We start from the raw sequence: 27574 nt of genomic DNA on the forward strand, positions 1-27574 counted from the left end.
TGTGGTTGAATGCGTTCGAACAGCCACATGCGACCGCCTTCTCTCCGCCCATTTATCTAATCTGAGGTATTAAACACTAATTTTACGTCTTTTTTGACTTCTGCCGTGAACATACGGTGAAAAAGCGCTATTTTTAGCCTTTCATTGATAAAACTACTGCGGGGTGTTCTCCGTAGTTTCGTTTTGAAAGCGTGAAAGTTGCGCGATCCTATTTCATCAATTGCGCTGAAAATTCAGAGAAAGCTCCAACAAATAAACGTACAAAACACTGTGCAGCATGTATACTTGCTAAACAAGCAGCGGGCTCCGACATAATATAAGTTTGCGTCCATATAAACTCATAATTACTCCCGCTCGCGTTTGAATGACAGCAGAGAGACTCGCCCACCGTCTCACAGACCACCCCCTCACAGTATTCAGGACAGATACGGTCGAAAGTGGACAAAAGAGACGAATTTAAATACCAGGTGTAAACGCAATGTGTCTCTCTCGTCCACTTGTGATCCGATCGATGAAAACACATCTTAATACCAAGTGTAAACAGCCCCTAAGAGGCTGTTTACACTTGGCATTAACATGCGTTTTCGTCGATCGGATCACAAGTGGACGACGTTAATGCCAGGTGTAAACGGTGTTCAAAACGTTTTGAACGCGTCCACTTTCGACCACTTTCAACCACATTCAGAGGTAGTCGAAACCACTTTCGATCGGATCGCTTTGGAGTTGCGGAACGCAATGTGGTTGAATGTGTTCGAACAGCCACATGCGACCGCCTTCTCTCCGCCCATTTATCTAATCTGAGGTATTAAACACTAATTTTACGTCTTTTTTGACTTCTGCCGTGAACATACGGTGAACAGCGCTATTTTTAGCCTTTCATTGATAAAACTACTGCGGGGTGTTCTCCGTAGTTTCGTTTTGAAAGCGTGAAAGTTGCGCGATCCTATTTCATCAATTGCGCTGAAAATTCAGAGAAAGCTCCAACAAATAAACGTACAAAACACTGTGCAGCATGTATACTTGCTAAACAAGCAGCGGGCTCCGACATAATATAAGTTTGCGTCCATATAAACTCATAATTACTCCCGCTCGCGTTTGAATGACAGCAGAGAGACTCGCCCACCGTCTCACAGACCACCCCCTCACAGTATTCAGGACAGATACGGTCGAAAGTGGACAAAAGAGACGAATTTAAATACCAGGTGTAAACGCAATGTGTCTCTCTCGTCCACTTGTGATCCGATCGATGAAAACACATCTTAATACCAAGTGTAAACAGCCCCTAAGAGGCTGTTTACACTTGGCATTAACATGCGTTTTCGTCGATCGGATCACAAGTGGACGACGTTAATGCCAGGTGTAAACGGTGTTCAAAACGTTTTGAACGCGTCCACTTTCGACCACTTTCAACCACATTCAGAGGTAGTCGAAACCACTTTCGATCGGATCGCTTTGGAGTTGCGGAACGCAATGTGGTTGAATGCGTTCGAACAGCCACATGCGACCGCCTTCTCTCCGCCCATTTATCTAATCTGAGGTATTAAACACTAATTTTACGCCTTTTTTTACTTCTGCCGTGAACATACGGTGAACAGCGCTATTTTTAGCCTTTCATTGATAAAACTACTGCGGGGTGTTCTCCGTAGTTTCGTTTTGAAAGCGTGAAAGTTGCGCGATCCTATTTCATCAATTGCGCTGAAAATTCAGAGAAAGCTCCAACAAATAAACGTACAAAACACTGTGCAGCATGTATACTTGCTAAACAAGCAGCGGGCTCCGACATAATATAAGTTTGCGTCCATATAAACTCATAATTACTCCCGCTCGCGTTTGAATGACAGCAGAGAGACTCGCCCACCGTCTCACAGACCACCCCCTCACAGTATTCAGGACAGATGTGGTCGAAAGTGGACAAAAGAGACGGATTTAAATACCAGGTGTAAACGCAATGAGTCTCTCTCGTCCACTTGTGATCCGATCGATGAAAACACATCTTAATACCAAGTGTAAACAGCCCCAAAGACTAAATCTGGTAATGAGATTTCTTCTAAAACTCTCTAGAGGAAGTAGACATGTGAAATCATTGAGATGTGCTCACAGAAGAAAGATTTGAGAAGCACAAACTTTCACAATTGTTGTCTAGAGGAAACAACCTTAATATTAAAAAGATTGGTAAAACTTTACAATAAGGATCATTAGTTAACATTAGTTAATTTATTCACTAACATGAACAAACCATGAGCAATTCATTTGTTAAAGTATTTATTAATGTTTGTTAATGTTAGTTACTAGAAATATAGCTATTAATTGTTTGTTCGTGTTAGTTCACAGTGCATTAACTAATGTAAACAAGATTTTAATAAAGTATTAGTAATTGTTGAAATTAACATTACCAAAGATTAATAAATGCTGTATAAGCACAGTTTATTATTAGTTCATGTTAACTAATGTAGTTAACTAATGTTAACTAATGAACCTTAATGTAAAGTGTTTTGCAATTGATCTTTCTTGTGGGAATGCCTGCAACTCTTGCATTCTTTCTTCTCACAACCTCCGTTAATAATTTAAGCATTATGATGTAAATATAATCCATTCCTAGTATTCTGTAAGACAGATATAAATGGCAAACAGTCATTCATTTAGAGTCTTATAAAGTATTTCAAAAATCTAAGTTTCTGACAATCTGTGTGTGCCAACACATAGAGCAAAGCCGACTTAAGCAGGTCATCCTTTTTCCTGTACATGTGACCTGTCAAATCAACCCTTAACCAGTTCTGAGAATTCACACTTGGGTTACTTTAAACATTTAAGTCTTTGGGCTCTATTTTAACGATCTGAAACGCAAGTGCGAAGCGCAACGCGCAAGTGAGTTTGTGGGCGGATCTTGGGCGCTGTTGCTTTTTTCCCGGCGTGAGAATTAACTCTTGCGCCGGGCGCAAATCAATAAGAGGTTGGTCTGAAGTAGGTTCATTATTCATAGGTGTGGTTTGGGCGTAACGTCAAATAAACCAATCAGAACGCTAGCCAACATTCCCTTTAAATGCAAGGGCGCAAGTTCCATGGCGGGTTGCTATTATTATGACGGATTTACCAGGCGCACGCCAGGAGCGGTTTACAGCCGAGGAGACCCACGTTCTTGTACGGGGGAATCCCACGCTTGCCAGCATAAATCGGGCACGCCGTGTAACGGGAGGTGGATCTGCCTCAGGACTTGACGCCAGCAGAGGACATCGCTGCGTCCACCCTCACCGCTGAAAGGGTTTGGGGGCTTTGAAATCGGACCCAAGAAACGCAAGCAAGGTCCAACCCCAAAGTACTCTTACAAATCAAGTTCATATACATTAAGGTTTCTTATGAAAACATTTTAACTATTATTTACATAAAATAAACGTAATACAGCCACACAACAAAGTTATGAAAATATTTTAATCGTTATTTGCATGAGAATAAATAAAAAATATCACCACAATGCTCACCACTATGATTCCCCTTATCTCGTGTATTAATATTTTTAAGTGTAACAATTTATGATTTGCAAAAATAACTGTTGTATCTGTGTAGATTAGATAAGCAAAGTGTATGCGCGTTGTGCACGCTATACATTATGGTCAAGCATGCGCCCTTAAAATACAGTAGCATAATGAACCATGCGCAACGCGCCACTGACTTTAGACTAGTTTTTTTTGGTTAGTAGCGCAATTGTTTTTTGAAACTGCAAAATAGCATAAGAGATGGTTTGCGCCGCAACACGCCTCCTTTTTGCGCTGAACCGCCCAGGGAGCGCAAGTTCATTCCCTAGTTTGCTGACGTGCATCTGTGGAGGGAAAAACCCAGCTGTGCGCCGGCGCAAAATACGAATGATACATGCGTCACTGACAAAGTCAATTGCGCTGGGTGCAAGATAGGGCCCTTTGAGTCCTTACGTACCTAGGTGGGGACTATGTGGGAAGATTTTAGTTAAACTAATAGGGTCACTTGAAAAATATATATATATTTTTAATTTAAGAATGCTCTTGACTTACCATGTAAGTTTGGTCATTTTGGCTTTGGTGACAATAAGGTTGGCATCATATATCATCTGAATAATATCGCCAATTTTGGTGACTGCATCAGGCTTTATCATAGCCAAAGTCCTGGGAACGACATAAGATTTAAAAAAGTATTATCACTTACAGCATTAGTTGAACCAAATTAGCAATGTGTCTTGGCTATAAAAAATGTAAAGGGATCAAGTGATGTTGTTTAAAATTATTGGGTGTATTTGGTGTGATGCAATGCGTTTACGCAGTTTAAGGTTTAAAAAAATATACCATACATTATTGTTGCTCCTCTATGCCTGGCCTTTTCTGAAACGTATCGTTCTGAAAAGTATGTTTTGCTCTGATTGGCCAGCTATCCAGTGTGTTGTGACTGAGCGAATACCTAAAGCGTGTGACGAAAATGTTACTCCGCCTACTATATTTGGAATATCAGCTCCCAAAGCACAGCATTTCCACGACGTGGTGGCGGTGGCAACAATACAGCAAGAATAAAAGTTGTACCTTCTTTCTTTGCGTATACATTTGGGCGGTGTTATGCAAATCTTCCCACGTGTGATGTAGATATGTGGGGGGGTGTTTAAATGAGGCATTTAAGGAGGTGTGGATGACCCTTCACGTTTAGAAAGAATATTTATTTGGGTTTGAGGGTTTAAAGGGACCATTTAACATGTCCGCCCAAAAAAAAATCAATTCATACTCCACACGCCAAACAGACGGGGGCAGTATACCTCCAGAAAAGTGAGTTGGTCTATTTTAATTTAGCAGCTGCAAATTCAGCAGCATATATCAAGTTTGATTTACATTAGCAACTAAGTTATCATTAGTCACAAAAAAAACATTCTGTCTCATTAAAATTGCAATGTTTTCCGCTACGTTTCGTGCGTCCATTTGGTGTTCATTATAATCGAAGACATTTCAAGCTTCTTAGCTAATGTTACATTTTAGCATCAGCTTGGTAGATAACGGGTGAAAACCGGATCGGATCCGTGGGTAGAGCTAACTATTAAACGTTAACAGCTAAGGATGCGCAATAATTTGCATGCGATAGTCATTGCGCTTCTCGTCAGTGAAGCCGGTTTATTGATTAAAAGTGAATCGCCATCAGCTGCTTTCAGATGGAGCCACATTTACTGCACAAAGCCGTAGTTCATGTACAAGCTGAGCATAGGTTATGGCAATGCCTATTATAAGTGAACTTCTAGCGAAATACTAACAGCATCTTACTTACCAATCGAAAAGAAAAGTTGTCATTTCGGAGTCGAACCTCATTTCTTTCATGTTCATTAGTTGTCTCCAGCGATGAAAAGCAGTGCCAGTATTTACTCTGGTTCGGTTACTTTATTTATCATATTTTATTTGTGATTCCGAGCGCGTTGTTCCCTGCAGCAAATGTTTGTGGTAGTGGTAAATGTCTCTTGCTTTAGCCATTCTTCCGCTCTCTTCCCTGAACTGAAATACGTCCGAAACCCCTATTGCAAGGCAGGAAGGCATCAAGGCATGTCCGAATCCATGGCTGTCCGAATTGCATTTCTCTGAGCTGCATTCATAAATCTTAAATCAACAAGTCAGCTGCCTTTTCGGACGCAGCGGTAGGGCTGTACTCCCACTTGTTCGTGTATTGCAGTTTGGCTGGCGGTTATGTGCGTGGCCCGCATACCGCCTCCCATGGTCGAAACTGGTATTACAACACCAGTCGGGCTGTAGCTAGTAATTTAGCATGCTAATTCAGATTGATATTTCTGCAGCCCTATACCTTGTCATTTTTTTAATGACATCTTTGCCCTTATTTCTTCTCATTCTTTTGATGCGTGTAACTAATTTTTAAAAATCTTTTACCTCAATTATTACAAATGGCACCTTTAATCTTTGCCACTTTATGGATCTTCTATATGCACAAACAACTTTTAACACTCCAAAGACAAAGAAAAACATGAAATCGCATCATATGACCCCTTTAACAAATTTAAGATTCAGTTATAATTGTGAACAAAATATTAGTACGCTTGCAGTTTTTCCAAATAACACAATGTTGAAAGTTAAACAAATCCGGTCAAATTAATTTTAAAAAGTTAGAGGGATAGTTCACCCAAAAATGAAAATTCTGTCATCATGTACTCACTCTCATGTTGTTACAAACCTGTATACATTTCTTTGTTCTGATGAACACAAAGAAAGATATTTTGAGAAATCTTTGTAACCAAACAATTCGTGGACTCCATTTACTTCTATAATTTTCTTTTATCCTACTATGGAAGTCAATGAGGTCCATGAACGGTTTGGTTACAAACATTCCTCAAAATATCTTCCTTCATGCATCAGAACAAAGACATTTATACGGGTTTGTAACAACATGAGACAGAATTTTCATGTTTGGGTGAACTATTCCTTTAATATGAGTTTAACTGGATTATCCAGAGGTGTCAGTTACATATTACTTTGAGAAGTGTGTATTGTTGTGAAAAACGTATAGCACCACAGTCTCCCTCTTCAGTCTCTCTGTAATCTTTCTCAAATTTATATTCATGGCACACCACCATGAATCTCACAAGAAAGAACTAGCACTTGTGAATGTGATTGATACGGTGTGATTCATTAGAACAGTAATCATGGTTCAGAAAACGGTTGTTAATGATTTTTTTATGTTGTATAAACTAAATTAGTACTCATACTAAATGCAAGGTAAGATTATTTTCTGATAGCTTGGCTTAAAAAAGTAGTATAGCCAAAATGTACTCATCCTCACAATGTTTTCTACCTGTATGGTATCATTTGTGTAACACAAAAGTTAATTTTTTGCCCTGGGTAACTTCTTTAATCAATCGAGAGCGTAGATTTCAAGTTGTTCCTAACCCTAACCTAATAAACCTAATATACCTTTTATAATAGTTATTAAAGGTATAGCGGAAGATTTTCTTTTCCGGGTGGATCATCAAGACTATTGGTCATCCCAGTTGTCAATCATTCTCATGATGTGTTTAAGTAAGGCCATCGTACTTGCTCGTCCCTAGGTTAGCTTTCTGTGCATTTTCAGTCAAATGGTTTCAGCCATTTATTGAAGCTCGTGTTCTCACCGTATTTTTTCAAAATGTCTGAGGTTCGCAAGAGAAAAAGTATTTACGAATTGTATGACAAGAAGAGAAAGGCCTTTGAAGAAAGAAACAAGACCAGACTGTTTTTGGGAGAATATTTCACACAGGTTGGGCTTTCCACTGATGCCTCAGTTGCGAAGTTTCTACTCGACAGGTAAAGCGTGGCATGCTATTTGGAGAAATCCATTTAAAATCACTGCTATTAAAACTGCTAGTTATGTTGATGTAAGCTATGATTAGCGATGCTAGCCCTGGTACAAGTCACGAACCGTGCAGACACGGTAAACATCTCAATGTATGAGCCATTCCGGAATCAACTTGTAAACGGAGCGAAGAGAAGAACTAGGCTTATGCATGCTTTCTCGTGCACATGTTAATAAACGTACCATCTCGGGAGGAGGAGTATTGCGCATGTGCATTTTTTTAAGGGGCGGTTCTTTTAAAAAATTTGTGAAAATCTTCCGCTATACCTTTAATCAATAGTGCTTATTTGACATTTGGAGCTTGGCATCCCCAGTCTCCCATTATATGGAAAAGAGTAACCAGAACATTCATTAAAAAAATCTACTTGTGTCTTCTGAACTGCATGAGAGTGGGTTATTAACAGAATTTTCATTTTGGGGTGAACTTTGACTTTATGACTGCATTGGTGCATTTAAAAGTCAACACTAAAAAGCTTTCACATTGCCAAAATAGTTGTTATTCTGGGAAAGTACCTCTCCTTCTTACTGCCCAGTTTGTTTGTCGTATATTGGTCCCCATAACCAATGAGGTTCAGTTGACGAGAGAAGACATTGACTCGGTTTCCAACAAACAGATCATCTGCATGAAGGTCATCATACTTGGTCCGCCGTAGAAAGGTGCGTTGGTTTTTCATATCAAACTATATAAATGACAAAGATGTTTGTAAGGGGCACAAAGCTCAAATGTAGCGGGATGTCAGAAATCAGAGTAACACAACGCACCATTTCAACAGAGCCATCTTTAGGGTAGTAGAGCAGCTGGTATCTTCGCAGGAGAGCGGCGCTGGGGTCGTACCACTCAGCCAGAAATGCAAAGCGTTCCTCCTGTGTAACACAACACAAACAACAAAACACACAGTGAAGCTAGGCCCGGCAGGGGAATGTCACTGAGCTGACCCTCTTGCTTGGACAGGGAGCTGCAACAGCCGCTCTCTGACCCTCAACACAGACAGGCAGCTGGGCCTGTTAACATGCTGAGTAAGAGGTTCAGACCTTAAGTCAGCCCTTGATCCCATGAGAAGCCTCGCTGCAGATGGGAGTCTACATCCAGCTGCTTGAACGGCTGCTCCCAAATTTAAATTCAACAAACTAGAGATATAAAAATGTTGATAAGGTCATTTTATAAGATCATTCTTGGCCAATATCCAACATGCTGGCTAATATTTTAAATCTACAGAATCGACGTTGGGCAAAGGAGAGATGGGACCCACCTATGAAAATGTTGTCACTCGCTTGATTTGTATTTTGGTCTGTCAATGCTGGGTAGCCCCACCCATAGTGCAATCTCATTGGTCCAAAATCCTGCTCTGTGTTTTAAACCTCAAAGGTGTGGACAGACAAATTACTTTCTATGTGTTACCTCCAGTTTGGTCAAGGTGTCCAGACTGTAGTATGTGAATTTTAAAAAACACACAACATTGTAATAAATAGCATGACAGGTGGAGAGCAATTTTTTCTGATAACCATTATAGAAAATCTAATCATAATAACAACACCCTAAATTCTTTAACATCTGAAAAGTCCCATATAGTGGAAAATGTAATATCAAGTGCCTTGTTTCACCTTGACAAACTCAGTGGTGCCCTTGAAAAATAACATGGGGAGTTTGTAGGTTTAATCTCCATATCATGTAGATCGCCACCATGTGGGTGAAATCCGGCATTAAGGAGACACATATGATTCAGGGCATGTAACAAAGAACATAAGGGGAATACTGATAACTAAATATTCCAAACAGCAATCTAGTCCTACAAGTTAAAAACCCTTATATCCATCCATAACAGCTATAAGAAGATTAAAATCATCTTTAAGTCATCCTTCAATGATTATGTACCACATACCAATGTGTTCCTTTCCAGTGTTCACGGTTATAACTTCCTACATACAAATTATCATGCTAATAACATTCAAACCATCTCAATCATGTAAATGACAGCATAACTAAAACAGCCTTTTCAGGTCTTCATACAGAAGTGCATTGTCCTAGAGAATCCCTTTAACATAACCAAGGTCTATCTTAAATCTAGCAGGGCCCCTTTCCTAAGCAAAGGCTATTTTTACCTCCCTTAGCTGTGACAGAGATAGTACTGACAATGAACAGCTTTCTTTGCTCAAAAATGCAGAGGAACAGGTTAAGACTTTTAATAATTGATCAGCCGTTACCATATTCACACACAATTCATAATGCCTTTTTCTACTTATTAAATCTGTAAAATGCATTGTGGTACTTTGCCAGTTAGAGTTTAGACGTTTCAGTAGGTATTCACCCCCTATGTCTTTGTGAAAAACGAGAGCTATTATATGACTACATAGTGCCTGAGCCAAAGTTACCCGAGGACAGCTCTGAATACCTAAGAGGAATGATGGAAGCATAAGACCTTAAGCCTTTTTCTCTAATATTAGTACTATAAACAAACCATGAAGTGCACACTCAATGTGTTACCGTATCTGTTGTTCTGTCATAGAAACCCGAAGCTGTTCTTCTACGTGTTTACAGCAGGAATGTGAGCACTTTCAGGGGACTCGTGGCTTCAAATAAACATACCAGAACAACAAAATCACAGACTTCTTTCTAATGATCCTGGCCAGACCAAACTGGAAATAGCTGGGCTTATCTACCTCTAACACTCTGAAAAATAGGGCTTTCCTCCCAGACCTCTTCACGGAGGCTAAAACTTTCTCAGACACCCGCTGTTGCGCTATGCTATCATTGCAAACATTTCACGCTGTCTGCATGGAGATGGATAGACGTACACTACTTAAGGAGACAGATTGTGAATTGGAAAATAAAACAACGTAGGAGTACAACAGAGAAAGAAGATGATGGGTAAAGGTATTATGTTACCGACAGAATAACAAGGTTTAGGTGGTTGTGCAATGATACTTAAAAAGCACATTGTTTTACTTAATGAAATTCAAAGCTTTATTCTACTGAATGTTTAAATCAAAGAAATGTTATGGTCACTCTATTTTCATTATAATTTAGCCTTTATAAGAGCCTAGAAAAAGAACCTATTCAGTTGTTTATATTTTGTAGAAAACACTTAATCAGCTTTTTAAAACCTGTCAAAAACAGATTCACTATGTAAAAGAGAGCCAGTTGTTTTCTTTTTGAAAACTGAGGTTTTTAAATAAAGTTTTATAAAGGTAAATTCTGACATCTAGTGGTAGATCAAATTCTGATCAAACCAAAAGAGAATTCCAGAATGTGAAGACGACAATAGTACAAATGCAAAACCTAAAAAAAAAAATCTAAATTATACAGAGTTGGGCCAGTGCACGAAAGTAATTTTATGCAACCGCAAATTAATTGTCATAATTTTACTACCCAAGCTACTTCATGCCACTTTCACTTGATAGACTCTCTCTCAAAAGATAAGAAAATGTTTAAGAATACAGGAACATTTTCGTGCACGGAGCACATGAGATCATAACTGTTAGCCAGAGTCGTTTATGTTACTGTTATTTCATAAGTGTTTAACGTTAAACTTTAATAACGACCGCACGCAACAAAAATATTCATGCTCATAAGAGAATAATCGTTTATCGCTTAAATTATAAACAACAAAAAACTTAATCTCCCACTTACCATGTTTTTATTAAAGGAAATAATAGAGTTTGTTGATTGTTGTTTAACAGACGGTTGATTGTCTTCCCTTAGCTTCGGTGTGAAGTCCCATCACCATAGCAACAACATCAGAGAAGCTATCCCAAAACCTTTCGGTACAAATAATCTCCTGTAAATTTTTACCTATAGCACGAAGTGTTTTATCATTCAGCTCACTTCGTTTTTAAAAAGGTTTTATTTATACGTTGTACAGAGCAAATAATGTGCTTCTTCTTATTCGACTCCAGTAAACCGGAAGTAATAGTTTCTGACCTTTACAGCCAACTGACACGTGGGGTTTGTTATGGTCTGGAATTTGACGTTTAGTTTAGTGGTTTAGTTTAGTGGTTTGTAAAGCTTGTTGGCAAAATAATAATGCCGATGGCTTTATTTTTTATTTCTCGAAATAATTTTTCTTTATACTAAGTTATCTGGTTCGTTGCAGCTATTTCCGTTCTGTTGGTAACGTTATAACTTACTAGAACAGCATTTAAAATGGATGGCAAACCACTAATTTTAGATGGAGGTCTGGGAACTGAACTCGAAGTTAATGGACTTCAAATAGATGTATGTACTATAACACATATCACGCATTTGTTTAAATAGTAAAAATATTCACACAAATTTTTTTTACAGGGGGATCCACTGTGGAGTGCAAGAATGCTACATACAGACCCAAAGGCCATTAAGGATGTCCATTATAGGTCTTTTGTATCTTGTTGTTGATACATCTGAGATATTTTACTGAATAATAAAAAAGTTTATTACAGTAAAATACTTAAAGTTAAAACACTAAACTAAAACATATATGTTGTTTGCAGGAGTGGCGCCAGACATTGGGGGCTTAACCCAAATCTATGGGTTTCAAAGCATGGTCCCATGCTGATACTTTTTTCTCCATTTATGGCAGTTTATAAACCATTATTTAATCTAAGTGTTCTCTGTACACAATTTTGACAATGATACTTTAACTTCTATTATCCAAAATTAGGTTAAATATGTTTGCTGTTGGCTAATCCAATAACTATAAAGCTACATAAGAAAGAATAAAAATTTTGACTTCACTAGCAGAACAATTTTTCTCTCTCTCCACCCTCCTCTCTCCCCCTTTTTGCACTGATATTTATCATAAGCATATTTTAATGTAAGAGATCTGAAAAGATTCTGGCCTTGAGCCCCTGAAGCCACCCCCTCGCTCCGTCCCTGGTTGTTTGTCAACTACATATTAGGCACTAAATGACTTTATGCCTCAGTCTATGGCCTAGTCCACACAGACACGGGGAGTTTTTCTTCCTGCGTTTAAATAAAATATCCCATCTACACATGCTCGGTTTTAAAAGAAATCTCCACCTACATGAAAACGCAAAAACACGCTATCACGCGCTGTCAATGACATGCCACACCAGCAGGCGGTGATATAACCCTAATCGTAAAGCCACGTTGACCAGTCAGAAGCCTTAATCTGAAGCAAAAACCCCGGTTTTACTGTCTACACGACAACACTGCAACCGATGTTTCTGAATATCCTTACCCTGGCAAGGGTTTTCAAAAATGTTCGGTTTTAGTGACCTGATACTGCGGAAGTGTGGACGAACATCCGAACCACGTAAAAACGTCAACGTTATAAAAATACCCGTGTCCGTGTGGACAAGGCCTATGTCTGCTGTATACTGTAAGTAATGGTTGATTGTACTTCCTAATCTAAAAATTATTTATTTTTAAAAGATTTCTCCAAAGTGGCTCAGATGTCATAACAACAGCCACGTATCAGGCCAGCATCAAAGGATTTGTGAAATATCTTGGTCTTGGGCCTGAGGAAGCTCAGCAGCTGATCATGTCTGGAGTTCAACTGGCAAAAGAGGCAGTATCAGACTTCATGTCTCAGGACAAGGTTTCAGGTGTGTGCAAGTCTAACTCTTAAATCTGCTATATGTCAATCCATTTAAAAATGACCAAAAAGTAAAAAAAAATATAATTCATGTTTATTTTAAATCCATGTGTCCCTTAGAAGACCGAAGACAACCTTTGATTGCAGGCTCAGTTGGTCCATATGGCGCCTTCCTACATGATAGATCAGAGTATACTGGGGCATATGAGGAAAAGATGACAGTGGAGGTAAGGTCAAATTATGCTTTCTGTCCACCATAGCAGACACTGCATTAAGATTTGAATTGCCTGTTTTCTTCCCTTAGGAGTTCAAAGACTGGCATCGTCCCCAGATCCAGTGTTTGGTAAAGGCTGGAGTCGATCTTGTTGCCATCGAGACAATTCCATGTATTAAAGAGGCAGAGGCATTGGTAGAAGTTCTCAAAGAATTCCCAGGAACTAAAGCCTGGCTTTCCTTTTCCTGTAAGGTGACTGATTCTAATAGATACATGCACTCTTACATATGTATGTACCCAGTGCCCCATCAATGATAAATTATTAAATTTTTAATAAAGAGATTTGCAAAAGTTACGACTGTGCTAGTATCAAAATTATGCTTGATTTGTTTCAGGACAGTCATAATATTTCGAGTGGGAAGACATTTTCTGAGGCAGTGCAGGTGGCTTGTAGGTCCTCACAGCTGGTTGCTGTGGGAGTGAACTGTTGCTCCCCTGATCTGGTGAAACCACTTCTAGAGTCAGCCATGTCACACAAAAAAGCAGATTTGAGCTGGGTGGTCTATCCCAACAATGAAGAGGGTTGGGATCCCGAGACAGGGTATGGTCAATACATTTTTAAGCATTTCAAGCATTTGTAAAATCTCTGTAAATTCATGAACGTTTTACACATTGATATTGTGTAAATTGCAGAGGAAGAACAGAAAAATGGACATCATTTGCAAAATTAAGTCTTGACTGGAAAGAGCAAGGGGCTTTGTGGATAGGTAAATAATCTTAACTGTACTAAACCCATGTTATGATTTCCAGCTAATAATAATGATGCGATATTGCTTTCTCTCAACAGGTGGCTGCTGCTTTGTTGGTCCTGCAGATATAACTGAGCTAAAGCATGTGCTACATGTGTAGCCTTAACTCATGAAACAGTGTGATATTATCCACATCCAAGTTACATTTGAAATAATGCCCTGATGTTTAAGAAAGTCTGTCAGTATTTGAGTTATAAAGAAATAAAATATTAGATTTACATGAGTTTGAGATTTGTAATGCTTGACTGCACGAACGTCATTCATAAAAGGTGCGCATATCAAGACACTCCAGGGGAAACAGTAACACATACAGAAGATAGATAAAGTTCAGCTGCATTTACTGATCTAACCCTTAAAGGAGCATTTCACCCGTGCAAACATTAAACTTTATTAAAAGTGGATCATATTTGTAGTTGAAATGTAACATAAATTTAGAATTTGGTACCTATATGACCGAGAAAAGGGGTGTTTGTAGTCTCACCCCCTCTACAAAGATATAGGACTTCCTTCTTTCAATGATGCAAAATGATGATTTTTACATCATTGAAAGAAGGAAGTGCAACACTGAAATCCATATTTCTCCTGTCTCAGGGGAAACAGAGGAAATGATGCACGACCATTCAAAAACATGACTGGGGTACTAACTATACAAAGCTTAATGCAAATGGGTGAAGTGTCCCTTTAACTGTCAATTTTCCACAGTCTTACTTTGTTTTAATATTTAAAATTGGGACCATTTGTGACCTAGTGGATTTATTCCCTAGAATTGTGTGTGTGTGTGTGTGTGCGTGTGCGTGTGTGTAAACTACTCACTGGGATAGGTTAAATGCAGAAGTCACAATCCAAGTAAGGGTTACCATACATTGGTCATCATCTTTCTGTAGCTTCAAGTTTAGTCCTACACATATTACCATTGCGACAAAATGTTAAAAATGTTCTCTCATTTGTAAGTCATTTTGGAAAAAGCATTTGCTAGATGAATAAAAGTAAACATAAGTTTAATGCTCAACTGAATACTCTGAATTTTGATTCATGGAAATGGTGAAAGTTTATAGTTTAACGAGTAAAAGTTCCCGTTCTGCATATGTTTATTAATCTATATGTCTTTAACTTATGTTTAATGTTATGTTTAACATATGTCTATATGTCTTTAGTTTATAAAAAGTTAGATTAATTTTTCATACTACCTGTGTTTCATAGAGCTGCATTCTGCATGGTTTTAGGTCATCGTCTTTGTGTCGTCCTCCAAACCAGCCGGTGGCGGTAAAGCGTTTCTGATCTCTGTCAAGCGGCTGAATCCCAGCTGCTTACTGCAGCCATGTGGTGGTACTTTACTGTTTATGAACATGACCACAGCGTTATGGAGTTTTAAGTTTAACCCAGCTAGTCTTTTTACACGGCTTCACATTAAACCGTATCAGTTACGGCTGTTAATTCTAGCAGTAGTTACGCGTACGGTATTCGTTTAAAGAGAAAGTCATGGCAGCACCAGCCCACGGCGAGGACAGTGATGATGGTATGGATGAATTTATGGAGACGTTTAAGACACGAAAATACAAAAATGCGTTTAATGAAAGCAACTGGGAGGAGGTAAGAACTGTCACATTCTTGAGGCACAATAGTAACGCGATGTCGATGACAGGTTCACGTTAGTGAAGTTCACTATGCATGCCTGTGTATTGTGTTTTCATAAACATAACACTTGTACATTTCGCAGGAGTTTGATAAAGTGCCAATGTTCATGAAGACGGCTCCAGAAGAGATAAATCCAGAGAAACATCCTGATCTTGCCTGCATTCAGTCTATTATCCATGATGATGAAAGGACACCTGAAGGTGGGCTTTCCCTTTATTGTAACGTAGTCTTGATTTAGTTTTTATGTAGTTGTATAGTGCCGCCATTAATAAATTTTTAGAGAAGATCAACCTATTCAATGTCTTCTTCAGAGCAAGCCAGAAGTTTGAAGGATGAGGGAAACGAGTACTTTAAGGAGAAGAACTATAAGAAAGCTGTTGTGTCCTACACAGCAGGATTGAAGAAGAACTGTGTAGACCTGGAACTCAATGCTGTTCTATACACCAATCGTGCAGCTGCGCATTTCTATTTAGGTACAGTCAGTATTTCTCATTCACAAAATGAATCCTTTGTTAATGCACCTGACTAATCAGGAAGTTTTCCACCTTGACGCCATTGCTTTTTATATTTAAATGTTTGAGGTATGTAAGTGGAAATTTTCTTGTACTAGGTAACATGCGCTCATCTTTAAATGATGCCACAGCTGCAAAGAAACTAAAGCCAGACCACATTAAAGCCATTTTAAGAGGTGAGTTATACCTAACTAAACACATTTGCAGTTATTCATTCAATACACACCTTTATCAGAAGCAATTTAAAGTGCATTGAATTTATAGATTTTTATTAATCTGTATGCTGGGGTAAAACCAATGATCCTTGCCACCAAAACAGCTGTGACCCATTGAGGCATGGACTGGACTCCACTAGAACTTTCTGTCAGAACCAGCATACACTTTTTCAACAATTTCAGCTGCAGTAGCTCGTCTGTTGGATTGGACCACACGGGATAGCCTTCGCTCCCCATGTGCTTTAATGAGCCTTGGTCGCCCATGACCCTGTCGCCAGTTCACCGCTTTTCCTTCCTTGTACCTTCCTTTTGATAGGTACTGACCCCTGCAGACCGGGAACACGAGCTGCAGTTTTGGAGATGCTCTGACCCATTTGTCTAGACATTACAATTTGGCCCATTTTTCCTACTTCTAGTCAACTTTATAGGGAAAGTGTCAGGAAAAGCAGGAAAAAAAATTGTGGTTGCTAGATGACTGGATCAGAGAGTCTCCAAAACTGCAGCTCTTGGGAGGTGTTCCCGGTCTGCCGTGAACCAGCAACAGGGTCATGGGCGGCCAAAGGCTCATTGTTGCACGTGGGAAACGGGCGAAGGGATGAGCTGAAATTGCTAAAAAGTGAAAACCGGTTCTGATAGAAAGGTCTAGTGTAGTTTATGCCTTGACGGGTCAGGGCTGTTTTGGTGGCAAAAGCGGGACCAACACAATATTAGGCAGGTGGTCATAATGTTATGGCTGACCGGTGTATATACTGTGGTACTAAAGTATTTCTAACTTGTTCTGGCTAATAATAATTGTGTGTTTGTGTGTAGGAGCACAGTGCTGTATGGAGCTACGTAATCATACAGAAGCATTGGAGTGGTGTGATGAGGGTCTCAGGCTGCTCCCCACTGACAAAAAACTACTGGAGCTGAGAGCCAAAGCAGACAAGCATAAGGTTACTAGAGTATTACTAGTATGTAAGTAACTAAGAAATAAGTAATTTTATAACCATTCTTGTTCAATTGAATTATACTTAATGTATTGTAGAGAGAAGCAGAGAGAGATGCCAGAAAAGCACAAATTAAAGCGAAGAAGGAAAAGAATGAGAGGGAAGCATTGTTAGCTGCCATTAAGGTAAGATGATCTTGGCCTTCAGTATTACTGACACGATTGTGGTCTTCACACTTTGTTAGAATACTTGGCCCAAATCTGATTTTGATTCCACCATCCTCCCTCTGGTCTTGCACAACATTTTTTTATATTATTTGGGTCCAAAGCATGGTACAAATCAACATTTGTTTTACCACATGATTATTTCTCACCAACAAAATAAACCGAACTTTGATGTTTGCGTCAGACCAGCTCAGGTCAAAACCATAAGCTGTAATGTGAAAGTAGCTTTGATTCATTAATCAAAGCATTACTCGAAGGATCTAAATCTTACTGTTTTTCTTAAGGAGCGGGGCATTAAACTCCTAAAGCCCACGCCATCACAACACAGGGCTTCAGATGGTGAGGAGGATGATGGAGGTTCATCTAGAGCTCTCGCTGATCTGGAACTTGATGGAATCGGATCTCAGGAGGCCACTGGAGCTCGTGTTTATATGGATGAGCAGGGTCTCCTCCACTGGCCAGTGTTGTTCCTCTACCCTGAGCATAGCCAGACTGACTTTATATCTGCTTTTTGTGAAAACTCCAGGTATGTTCTGAGGTCCAACTGTGTCAGTATGGATGTGTGTGAAGAGTCTTTTGCTAGTAAACAAATCCCATCAAACTGTCTTATGGATCTTTTTGAACAAAGGTGGCATGCTTTGAAAGTTAATGCTTTGTTCTTTAAATCAGAAAAGGTGTTATGTTTTATGCTATGTGTAATTTCCTGTTGCTCAGCTTTATAGACCATTTGGCAGTCATGTTTGGTGAAGAACTGCCTCCATGGGATACAGAAAGAAAATATCGGCCACCAAATCTGCAGGTTAGTACAGAGATACACATCGCTCTCTGTTGAACATACTCTATTACTTTTAATTAGGGGTGTGCGATATGACAATATTAAAACAATGATAAAATATCTCAACGATCTACCTTTACTTACAGTGTAAGTGTGTACATTATGGTTGGTGGCCAATTCTATTATTCAATGTGTTGCACATTCACTTTAAAAAAACTATGATTATATTTTTGCCATGTCTTTTACCCCTATACTTTTTATTTGTTTAAATTAGATGCAATATCACAAACTATACTTGTTTAATGTCTATTCATTACCATTCTTTCACTTTTTCAGCTGTTCTTTGAGGATCATAAAAAAGGAAACCTTTATCAAGTTGATCTTGAAAAGTCCCTTCTTAATGTTCTTCAGAACCAAAGGTATTTTTAGAGGAAGTCTTTTATAGTAGTTTCATCACTGCTAAAAACTTATTTTTAATGTTCTTCTTCCTGTTCTGTTTTATTTAGGTTCACTGTGAAGGCAGGAACCCCTAGCTTCATCGTGTTGGTATCAGGCTCCCCATTTTGTAAGCAGTATTTATCAGGAAAAAAGGTCCAGAGACTGAAATAATTTTCTGTTTCAATCCTAAAAAAGAGACACTATAAATTATCCTATCTGGATATTAAGGACATTTCTGCTCTCCCCACCCCTTGAGATTGAATCAAATTTCATTTCAGAACCTCAGCAGTACAGATTAACCATATCCCACCTGTTTTACATAGGTGATTTTTGTAAAGTTTGTATCTCTGAATATGAGCTAAAATGTATGGTATAGGCTTTTAAGTACCATTAAAAAAAAAAAAACTTAATTTAATTTTCCCCAGCTCCATTCTCATCAACATTTAATACATAAAACATGACAATTTAGACTGTTTTCATATATTTCATTAGATGTACTCTTGGGTAATAAAAACATTTTTGATAATGTTAAAAAATACATTTGGCCCTAAATGTTGGGATCTTTAACAGTAAAACATTAATTGATGCTTAACTGTTTGTTTCTGTGATGGGGAAACACTTTACAATGGCTCATTTAGTGAGGTTTAGCCATAAGATTGTAACAGTCTATGATAAAGAAAAATGGTGTTTAGTAACTATACTGTTCTGTTAAACCATTTGTCACATGAAGTCTACTAGTCCAAAAGTTTACTAGTAAAAATGCTTTAATTTGTTTATTAAAATGTACATTTCATGTTATATTTTTAGTATAAACGTTTTAGTTATAAGCATAAAACATAAATATCAAAAACTGGATATTTATCACTTTTCTTTAAAAGAAAGGCCTACTTTATGTAATTCACACCATGTCAATACCATGTCAGTCCAGCATGGGATAAAAATCTATGAATTTCAATGATCGCTACATCTCCAGCTTAAAACAATTACGTCCTGTTTAACTGGTTCTTTAAGCTTCTTGGCATGTGCTGGAGGAAAAATGCCATAGCTAAAAAATCTTTGGAATGTTTTATCTATGATGCAACAGTAATATATGCATTTTGCATACATATAAATGTACATATTTAAAAATAAAATGTTCTCTATAATGGTTGTCCATAACAAATAGCATGAACAAAGGATATTTCTATTTTGAAATGAGTAGCTTCAAAACGTCTGATAAAATATTAACATGCACAAATCATATCACACAATTGCCCATCACAGTAATGTTATCTACACTTCTATAACAACAGTGGCCATGTTATAGTCGTTTTCAGTATCCCGTAGTCTTCTTTTCATATTGATATGGACCTGCCCAATGGTAATTTCTTCTCTTGTGGCTGTATGCTCTGCAGTAACCTTTTAACCACTTCCAGCCTCCCCTTCCTCACCAGATCCTTTGACAACTCGGTCACCTCATCCGTGTGTGCTCGGCACAGTGCCTTTAACTCAGTCTGAACTATCCTGGACCCATATCGCTTCTCTGCCTTCTTTAAACATTCCTCTAACTGGGAAATCGCTTCACCTGTGTCCGTCCCACTCTGGGTGAAGCTCACAAGAATTGCCTGTAGCAGACAGCGCAGGACCTCTGTGTCTCGGACACTAGGTGATTCCAGTTCAAGCGCTTGCCTGAAACAGTCGATCGCATTTTTTTCCTCCCCTTTCACCAACAGGCAGCGACCACGTAGGAGTTGTAGTTTTGAGATCGTTGAGCCCAAAGGACACTGCAAAGCTTTTGATAGACTGATCAGGGCGTGATTTATTGCCATCTCATCCACCAAAAGGCTCTCCTGCAGGGCATCCACACCCATGTAATAGAAGACCTGATCGTAGGAAAGTGATTGTTTATAAATTACAGAGTGACTGTAAACTACATGAAATCTTTGACGTGGAAGTTGCTTACCTGACCCATCTCCAAATGAGTCCTCAAACAGGGTCGGACAGCCAAAACACGTTCAAGATCAGAGCGGGCCTCTTTTAGAATCTGACGGTCGGGGATACCACCTTGACCACATTTAGCTTTATCCAGATCCTTTGCATAAATTGTAATGCCAAGCTGGAGAGGAAATGCCTAACTTTCAGTAGTGAAAAGTAGATCATTGGGTGTACATCAAAACTATTAGAAAGTACAAATGGAATTTAAACATTCGCAGACCTTCAAAACGTCCATGTTGTAATTATATAGTCTGACGTGAATCACATGGGTGAGGTGCTAAGAAGCAATGCTTTGTCTTTTTGTAACTGTTGTCAGCTTTAATCCAGAAGCATTTAAGGTGTGTTAAGTAGACAGTAGACATTTATTTCCGTGTTTACATGTGATTTCCTTTTTTGACAATGCTCAACTAATTGATTAGGAATGATTTAAGTATCCATCCCGTTGTTGCGGGTTTAAGATATGTAATATTTGTAAACAAAATATGCATATTCATATACACTCACCTAAAGAATTATTAGGAACACCTGTTCAATTTCTCATTAATGCAATTATCTAAGCAACCAATCACATGGCAGTTGCTTCAGTGCATTTAGGGGTGTGGTCCTTGTCAAGACAATTTCCTGAACTCCAAACTGAATGTCAGAATAGGAAAGAAAGGTGATTTAAGCAATTTTTTGCGTGTCATGGAGGTTGGTGCCAGACAGGCCGGTCTGAGAATTTCACAATCTGCTCAGTTACTGGGATTTTCATGCACAACCATTTCTAGGGTTTAGAAAGAATGGTGTGAAAGGAGAAAAACATCCAGTATGTGGCAGTCCTGTGTACGAAAATGCCTTGTTGATACTAGAGATCAGAGGAGAATGGGCCGACTGATTCAAGCTGATAGAAGAGCAACTTTGACTGAAATAACCACTCATTACAACTGAGGTATGCAGCAAAGCATTTGTGAAGCCACAACACGCACAACCTTGAGGCGGATGGGCTACAACAGCAGAAGACCCCACTGGGTACCACTCATCTCCACTACAAATAGGAAAATAAGGCTACAATTTACACAAGCTCACCAAAATTTGACAGTCGAAGACTGGAAAAATGTTGCCTGGTCTGATGAGTCTCCATTTCTGTTGAGACATTCAGATGGTAGAGTCAGAATTTGGCGTAAACAGAATGAGAACATGGATCCATCATGCCTTGTTACCACTGTAAAGGCTGGTGGTGGGGGTGTAATGGTGTGGGGGATGTTTTCTTGGCACACTTTAGGCCCCTTAGTGCCAATTGGGCATAGTTTAAATGCCACGGCCTACCTGAGCATTGTTTCTGACGATGTCCATCCCTTTATGACCACCACGTACCCATCCTCTGATGGCTATTTCCAACAGGATAATGCACCATGTCACAAAGCTCAAATCATTTCAAATTGGTTTCTTTAACATGACAATGAGTTCATTGTACTAAAATGGCCCCCACAGTCACCAGATCTCAACCCAATAGAGCATCTTTGGGATGTTGTGGAACGGGAGCTTCGTGCCCTGGGTGTGCATCCCATAAATCAACTTAAACTGCAAGATGCTATTGTATCAATGTGGGCCACATTTCTAAAGAATGCTTTCAGCACCTTGTTAAATCAATGTAGAATTAAGGCAGTTCTGAAGGCGAAAGGGGGTCAAACACAGTATTAGTATGGTGTTCCTAATAATCCCCTAGGTGAGTGTACAGGCATAATGACTTGGTTAAGTGACATGCAAATAGTTAATTTACCTTGGCACGAGTGCAATAGGCTTGCCAGTTGAGTTCAGCATCAGGCAGGACATTCAAAGCCATGTTACAGATACCCGTGGCCATCTCCAGTTTACCAGACAGGAAAAACACGTTGGCTAGCCTGTTGAGTACGAATGCATCATCTGCAGCGATTTTAATGGCCTGTTGAAATGACCAGTAGAAAACATCTTTAGTCACACAGTAGTATTTTTGTGCGTCATATCAGTGTATGAGCTGTCAGTGTATTCATTTCAAACATTTGACTATGCACTGATGTCCACAAACAACAAAGTGTTACGGTAAGTGACATGTGAATACAAAAGTGTTTGTTTAGCATGACCAAAGACATTTAAAGCATATGTCTGGTCTGACATACAGTACCGATCCATAACAGGTCAGAGGATCCGATCCGGAGAAACCACAGTCATGAACTGACATTGGCACGGTGGAAAACTCCTCCATTCGCTCCAGCATCAGACCTATATAGCACCAGCCCAGGGCTAGACAAGGATAAATGAGTGGAGAAGGAGGAGGAAATTGTCTGAGACATTTGTTATGTGACATAAGACATTGTCCTAATGATTGCATGGCATCTGAGGTACATGAAATAAATGCATAAATATTTGCTAAAGGTAAGGAGGCATATGATCCAAACAAGTTGCCAAGTAACAACATGAAACTGGAAGGGCTGGTCTGCTTCACTCTTTATAATGTCATCTAGAAACACACAGTAACCAACTGTCTTTATACAATGAAAAACTGCTTTACTAAACCCCATAAATATGTCTAATGAATAAGACTCACCCTTGAGATGTGTGTTGTCAGATTTTAAAGTCTCGGTAAGAAGATTAATGGCCTTGTTGAAATAGGTCAGTCTTGTGGATTCAATGTCTTTTGAATCCCTTACAATAGCATCTAACCTAAAACACAAGCTAAGTTTTAGGGTCCTTATAAATTTAAAAGCTTGATGAGGTGTTACAAATATATAAAAAAACATAGAGCTAGTTTAACATTTCAAAGTGTTGCAATGTACCTTATGTAAATTGTTGCCATTTTGAAATTCCAACTTCTTTTTTCTTCTATCGGTGTCTGCGGATAAAAACAAAATATAAAACACAGTGCTTACTTCTTCATGTGAAAGAAAGAGGCTGCAATGTTCTCACCAATTCCCCTCCATAATCAAGTGCACGATTGTATAACATCAATGCAGTTGTCAGCCTCTCCCGTAAAACTTCGTCTCCCTCCAGCTCCACATCATGAGGATATGCGTATGCCTGCTCGGCCAAGCACCGTGCTGCCCGAAGCCTGCAGTCCATCTGGGTCTCCCCCATCTCTGGGCCCATGAGGGCAGCCACACGGTCCACACACTCGCCTTCCTCTAGCTCCCGGCCCAAACTTTCATAAACAAAACCAAGGTTGGCCCAGGCGTTGAGGTTTTCAGGATCCTCTTGGCAGATGCTACGAAAGGCCTCCTCTGCTACCTTCAGTTCATTCATATGAAAAGCCAGGAGGCCCAGCATATTGCGCACAGCATATTGGAGTCGCCCTGTCTCGGCTTCCAGCTCAGCCCTGAGGCTCTCGCTCTTGAGCTGGGTGTCTCTGTGCCGAAGGGTAGCTGGTCCGTTGGGCTCACCGTTCAGATGTAAATCCAAATGAAAGTGCCCAGGAATGTAAGCCATTCCCTCAATTAGAGACTCAATGTCATCTTCTGTGCTGTCCTCCATGTTCACCTGCACACACGGTACTGACAGTTCTTGACTAAGAAAGAGGCTCTTTAGGATCTTATAGATAAGACAGGAAATACAGGTTTACAGAGGAGAAGATAGGCAGGTAAGGAAAGTCAGAGAGCGTGTGCCTTCTTGCTTCCTGTAACAGGTTTTCCCACCCATTGTAAACATTGTGGTTTTGGATTTAGCAATTTAAAATAAATAGGAAATAAGGGCGTTTGCCTAAGGAAGTGTGAAGAATGAGACTTGCTTATTTTAACTGACCCACCTTAATGTCATGTAGGGTTTGCTGTTTAGCCAAGAGCTGAATGAAACAAAAACATGAAAAATTATTTTGTAATTTTACATGTAAAATGGATGTTGTTATTGCAAAGCTTTATGGTTCAAGTGTAAAATGGGTAAACACATACTAATATCTTGTAATACTAATACATCTAAATAATATTCTTTGTATAATAATAACAGCTAGCTGATTTTAACAAATGCGCTTAAAGAAAATGATTGTCAAAAGGGTCCTTAAACACATCTTGTATTGTTTCTTGTATCTTCGACTAGTCATAAACAAACATCTTTGTCTAATATAATGTTGTGTTGCATATACTAAATAATATAAAATATAGTGTGATAAAAAAAAAACTCTTGGTCTTTTTAACAATTCATTTTGTTTAGGTTGACTAAATTTCACCAGGTTGTACATTTTTTTTATATGTGCAATTTTCACTTTGACCACTAGATTGAAACCTTTCACCAAATATTGAGGACAGGCAAACAGTGACGTGTAGTAATACAGGGTGATGGGTTATTCTGTCTTATCTAGAAAATATCTTTAGAATCATTTCGCTTTGATAGACAAGTAGATAGCAAGTAAAAGAGGGAGGATGCTATCTCCCGATATAAAAAGAGAATTCTTGTTTTATTGTGGTGATATTTACTATCTGGTAACTTAAGTCACTTACTTTAAATACTTTAAAAAGAGTTTACAGAGTTCTCCACAAGACAATTTGATTCAATAACTAAAATTCAAATACACTTTAACCTTACGTCAACATCATAGAATTTACCTGCTTCTGTCTACTGAGAGTTTTCTTTGTATTTTTGGAAATTAAATTTGGGCTCTGTCCAGGTAGGGGTAATACTCAAATAAGTATTAAGTCCATATTATTGCATATTATTAACGACTGTAAGACATGTTTAGGTTATGTATTTGTGACCATGAATCACAAAACCAGTCATAAGCTTTTTTTATTGAGTTTATACATCACCCGAAAGCAGATAAATTAGCTTTACATTGATGTATGGTTTGTAAGAATATAATATTTAACTTTTTATTTAACAATTTTCTCAATTTTTCACACCCTCTAAAAAATTGCTTTAAAAGTTGACAAATAGAAGGTTTTGATATTTTTACTGTAGAAAATGTACAAAATATCTTCATGGAACATGATCTTTATATAATGACTTTTGGCATAAAAGAAAAATTTATAATTTTGACCCACAATGTATTTTTGTCTTTTGGTCTGGTTTTGTGGTCCAGGGTCACATTTGCCAAAATAAAGAACCTGAAATGGCTCTTTGTTTCTTTATAAATTGTGCACATATTTACACTCGAAACACTTCTTGTTGTTTTAACTTTCAACCCATAATTTGGTCAAATACAGTATAGGCAAACCCAACTGTTGTGTTATAAATAACCCTATGCTGGGTTGTTGTTACCCAACAACCCAACATTTTTTAGAGTCTAGATGGCACAGAGAGATTTGTTCCACTGACAGGTGATGGGTGTTTGCAAAGTTTATAATTATCAGGACTATTTTCAGTTATTAGGCAGCGATCATGGGCATTGGATCTGATGTGGTGAAATTTACACAATATGTTTCTATAATCTTTGACAATAGAGCAACTTTTATCAATAGGCTATTACACACACAGGCTCACAAAAACTCCCTTGCTGATCATTGTATTACCGAACTTATTATCATGTTATTATTGCTATATTAAGGTAAAGCATATAACTTAACTGTCTGCTTGACCCCACTGTAAATTTCATATTTCTGCTTTTGTAAAGTTTGTCATATAAAACAACCTTTTGCAGAAAACCTTAAATAGCACGTATTTCATTGCTAAAAACAACTTTAGTGTATTTGTAATACAATGTGTTCACGTTCTTTATGGTTAAAAAACATTGTTTTCCACATACCGTACATTTTTGTAGCTCCAGATTTCACTCTGTTCCTGAAACGCAGAGATTTGAAAAGCTCTGTGTCCCTGATTGGTCATCTAACTGTACGTTGTGATTGGTCTGAATACCTCTGGCGTCAGCCGGAAATGTGACACTCCTTACCATGTTGAAAGATTTGTGCACAATGCAATGCTGACAGGAGTTAACTTACAGGCCCGAAGTGGGAGGAATTATGATAATGTCGGTCTTTACTACATCACCAATCCCAGGAAGTAAACTGTTGCCTATAATCCATGTGTTTATTGTAGTCCAAGAAAAGAGATTTACGTTGGAGATGATAACTTGCGTCATTGTTTACTTCAGTGTTTGTACCTTTTGCATATCGTTAACATGCACTAATACACACTTACACACCAAAGGAAATGAAAAATCGAGAATCAAACCATTGGTGCTCTTTAAGGAGAGTAACTGCTTCAGAAAATTCCCTTTCTCGTTGTCACACTCCTTATTTCATCTCCATGTCATTGTGTTTGCTTTCATGTGTTGGTTTGCTGTCTTATTATTTCAAGTCAAAAGTCAAGGTCTTGTCCAGTTAAGTTTTTTATGTCATTAAAAAATTATGTTTCCAATCCATCATGTTTCATCAGACAATCAATTAATTTAGGCTACGTAAATGTATATTTCTATATAAATACTGTATAATTTCCCTGTAAATATGTTTATATCTTACCATGATTCCCATTTTAAGCTCTTATCAAAAAACAGAGACATTTTTCTAATTACCTAATACTAGAAATATGAGTTTTTAGTATTGGGTGTTGTGCGAGGTTGTTCTTCTCTCACTACTGTTTGTCCATAATGACTTTAACAGGGGGAGATCCTTTCTGTACAGCCAGCATATGTTTAATGATGTCATCTTTATGTGGTTTTGGCATAGAGAACACTAGTGTAACACATGGAGTTATATGGACTTAATACTGTGTTTTATTTATAAATTTGACAACACACAGCAAAAACAGATCATGAATACCATAATATGTTATACAGCTCATAAGGTTTTTCATTGTAATGGAAAAATTATTACTCACATTTTCTCTCCAGACTTATGGTTAGGAAGCATATTACTGATTGGATTGTGGTGAAAAAATATTAAATGTCATTCAAGAAAGTTGGCAGACACTGATACTTGGTACTGTTTTCAATATTTAAAATTATCCATCTGCACTGTAGTAGAAAAAGGTACAAAAGTTGTCAATGGGACGGTATCTTTTTAAAAGGTCCTAATGTACCATTTATGTACCTGTATGCACATTAGGTA

The 27574-nt window shown here is 38.4% G+C and overlaps 4 protein-coding genes across 7 annotated transcripts in view; 2 read left to right on the top strand and 2 right to left on the bottom strand.

Annotated features, from left to right (window-relative positions):
• nme7 (NME/NM23 family member 7) overlaps nucleotides 1–11100 on the bottom strand; it is a 51136-nt gene extending 40036 nt beyond the window's left edge. The window contains exons 1-4 of one of the 3 annotated variants that reach the window (XM_065240528.2): nucleotides 10961–11100; nucleotides 8095–8196; nucleotides 7846–8012; nucleotides 4023–4133 (exon numbers count right to left, since the gene is read on the bottom strand). In XM_065240528.2, coding sequence (XP_065096600.1) covers nucleotides 4023–4133; nucleotides 7846–8012; nucleotides 8095–8196; nucleotides 10961–10963 — 383 coding nt within the window. In that variant the 5' untranslated portion in view covers nucleotides 10964–11100. The other 2 variants (XM_065240535.2, XM_065240543.2) reach the window with 2 other exon arrangements.
• A 175-nt stretch (nucleotides 11101–11275) lies between these two features.
• On the top strand, nucleotides 11276–14107 carry LOC135718253 (homocysteine S-methyltransferase YbgG). 2 transcript variants are annotated; one of them, XM_065240567.2, is made up of 8 exons: nucleotides 11276–11545; nucleotides 11615–11682; nucleotides 12704–12876; nucleotides 12990–13093; nucleotides 13171–13332; nucleotides 13476–13681; nucleotides 13774–13847; nucleotides 13928–14107. In XM_065240567.2, the coding sequence occupies exons 1-8, from the start codon at nucleotides 11474–11476 to the stop codon at nucleotides 13987–13989; spliced, it is 921 nt and encodes a 306-aa protein (XP_065096639.1). In that variant the 5' UTR covers nucleotides 11276–11473; the 3' UTR covers nucleotides 13990–14107. The 2 variants fall into 2 exon arrangements, with proteins under 2 accessions (XP_065096639.1, XP_065096629.1); XM_065240557.2 differs by having other exon boundaries at nucleotides 11278–11545; nucleotides 12987–13093.
• A 143-nt stretch (nucleotides 14108–14250) lies between these two features.
• ttc4 (tetratricopeptide repeat domain 4) lies at nucleotides 14251–19027 on the top strand. The gene is made up of 10 exons (XM_065264654.2): nucleotides 14251–15479; nucleotides 15607–15724; nucleotides 15836–15997; nucleotides 16135–16212; nucleotides 17062–17186; nucleotides 17279–17365; nucleotides 17689–17930; nucleotides 18119–18203; nucleotides 18516–18598; nucleotides 18686–19027. Exons 1-10 carry the CDS (start codon nucleotides 15369–15371, stop codon nucleotides 18786–18788), a joined length of 1194 nt encoding a protein of 397 aa, XP_065120726.1. The 5' UTR covers nucleotides 14251–15368; the 3' UTR covers nucleotides 18789–19027.
• A 156-nt stretch (nucleotides 19028–19183) lies between these two features.
• ttc22 (tetratricopeptide repeat domain 22) lies at nucleotides 19184–24182 on the bottom strand. Its single transcript, XM_065240504.2, has 7 exons — nucleotides 23514–24182; nucleotides 23384–23439; nucleotides 23155–23270; nucleotides 22732–22850; nucleotides 22351–22512; nucleotides 20560–20712; nucleotides 19184–20479 (listed from the first exon to the last, which is right to left on the bottom strand). The coding sequence occupies exons 1-7, from the start codon at nucleotides 24072–24074 to the stop codon at nucleotides 19952–19954; spliced, it is 1695 nt and encodes a 564-aa protein (XP_065096576.1). The 5' UTR covers nucleotides 24075–24182; the 3' UTR covers nucleotides 19184–19951.
• Between the last annotated feature and the right edge of the window lie 3392 nt (nucleotides 24183–27574).

Source organism: Paramisgurnus dabryanus, chromosome 7 (genome assembly GCF_030506205.2).
Source record: "Paramisgurnus dabryanus chromosome 7, PD_genome_1.1, whole genome shotgun sequence".
NCBI classification, from domain to species: domain Eukaryota; kingdom Metazoa; phylum Chordata; class Actinopteri; order Cypriniformes; family Cobitidae; genus Paramisgurnus; species Paramisgurnus dabryanus.

Excerpts from the sequence above, each read along its gene's own strand:
- LOC135718253 (XM_065240557.2), top strand. The coding sequence starts at position 11,474 with ATGGATGGCAAACCACTAATTTTAGATGGAGGTCTGGGAACTGAACTC. Across the intron at positions 13,682-13,773 it reads GGTTGGGATCCCGAGACAGG|AGGAAGAACAGAAAAATGGA; the intron begins GTATGGTCAATA and ends TGTAAATTGCAG. Across the intron at positions 13,848-13,927 it reads GCAAGGGGCTTTGTGGATAG|GTGGCTGCTGCTTTGTTGGT; the intron begins GTAAATAATCTT and ends TTCTCTCAACAG.
- ttc22 (XM_065240504.2), bottom strand. The coding sequence starts at position 24,074 with ATGGAGGACAGCACAGAAGATGACATTGAGTCTCTAATTGAGGGAATG. Across the intron at positions 20,713-22,350 it reads CCTATTGCACTCGTGCCAAG|CTTGGCATTACAATTTATGC; the intron begins GTAAATTAACTA and ends TTTCCTCTCCAG. Across the intron at positions 20,480-20,559 it reads CTCATTTGGAGATGGGTCAG|GTCTTCTATTACATGGGTGT; the intron begins GTAAGCAACTTC and ends TCCTACGATCAG.
- ttc4 (XM_065264654.2), top strand. The coding sequence starts at position 15,369 with ATGGCAGCACCAGCCCACGGCGAGGACAGTGATGATGGTATGGATGAA. Across the intron at positions 17,187-17,278 it reads CCAAAGCAGACAAGCATAAG|AGAGAAGCAGAGAGAGATGC; the intron begins GTTACTAGAGTA and ends AATGTATTGTAG. Across the intron at positions 18,599-18,685 it reads AATGTTCTTCAGAACCAAAG|GTTCACTGTGAAGGCAGGAA; the intron begins GTATTTTTAGAG and ends TGTTTTATTTAG.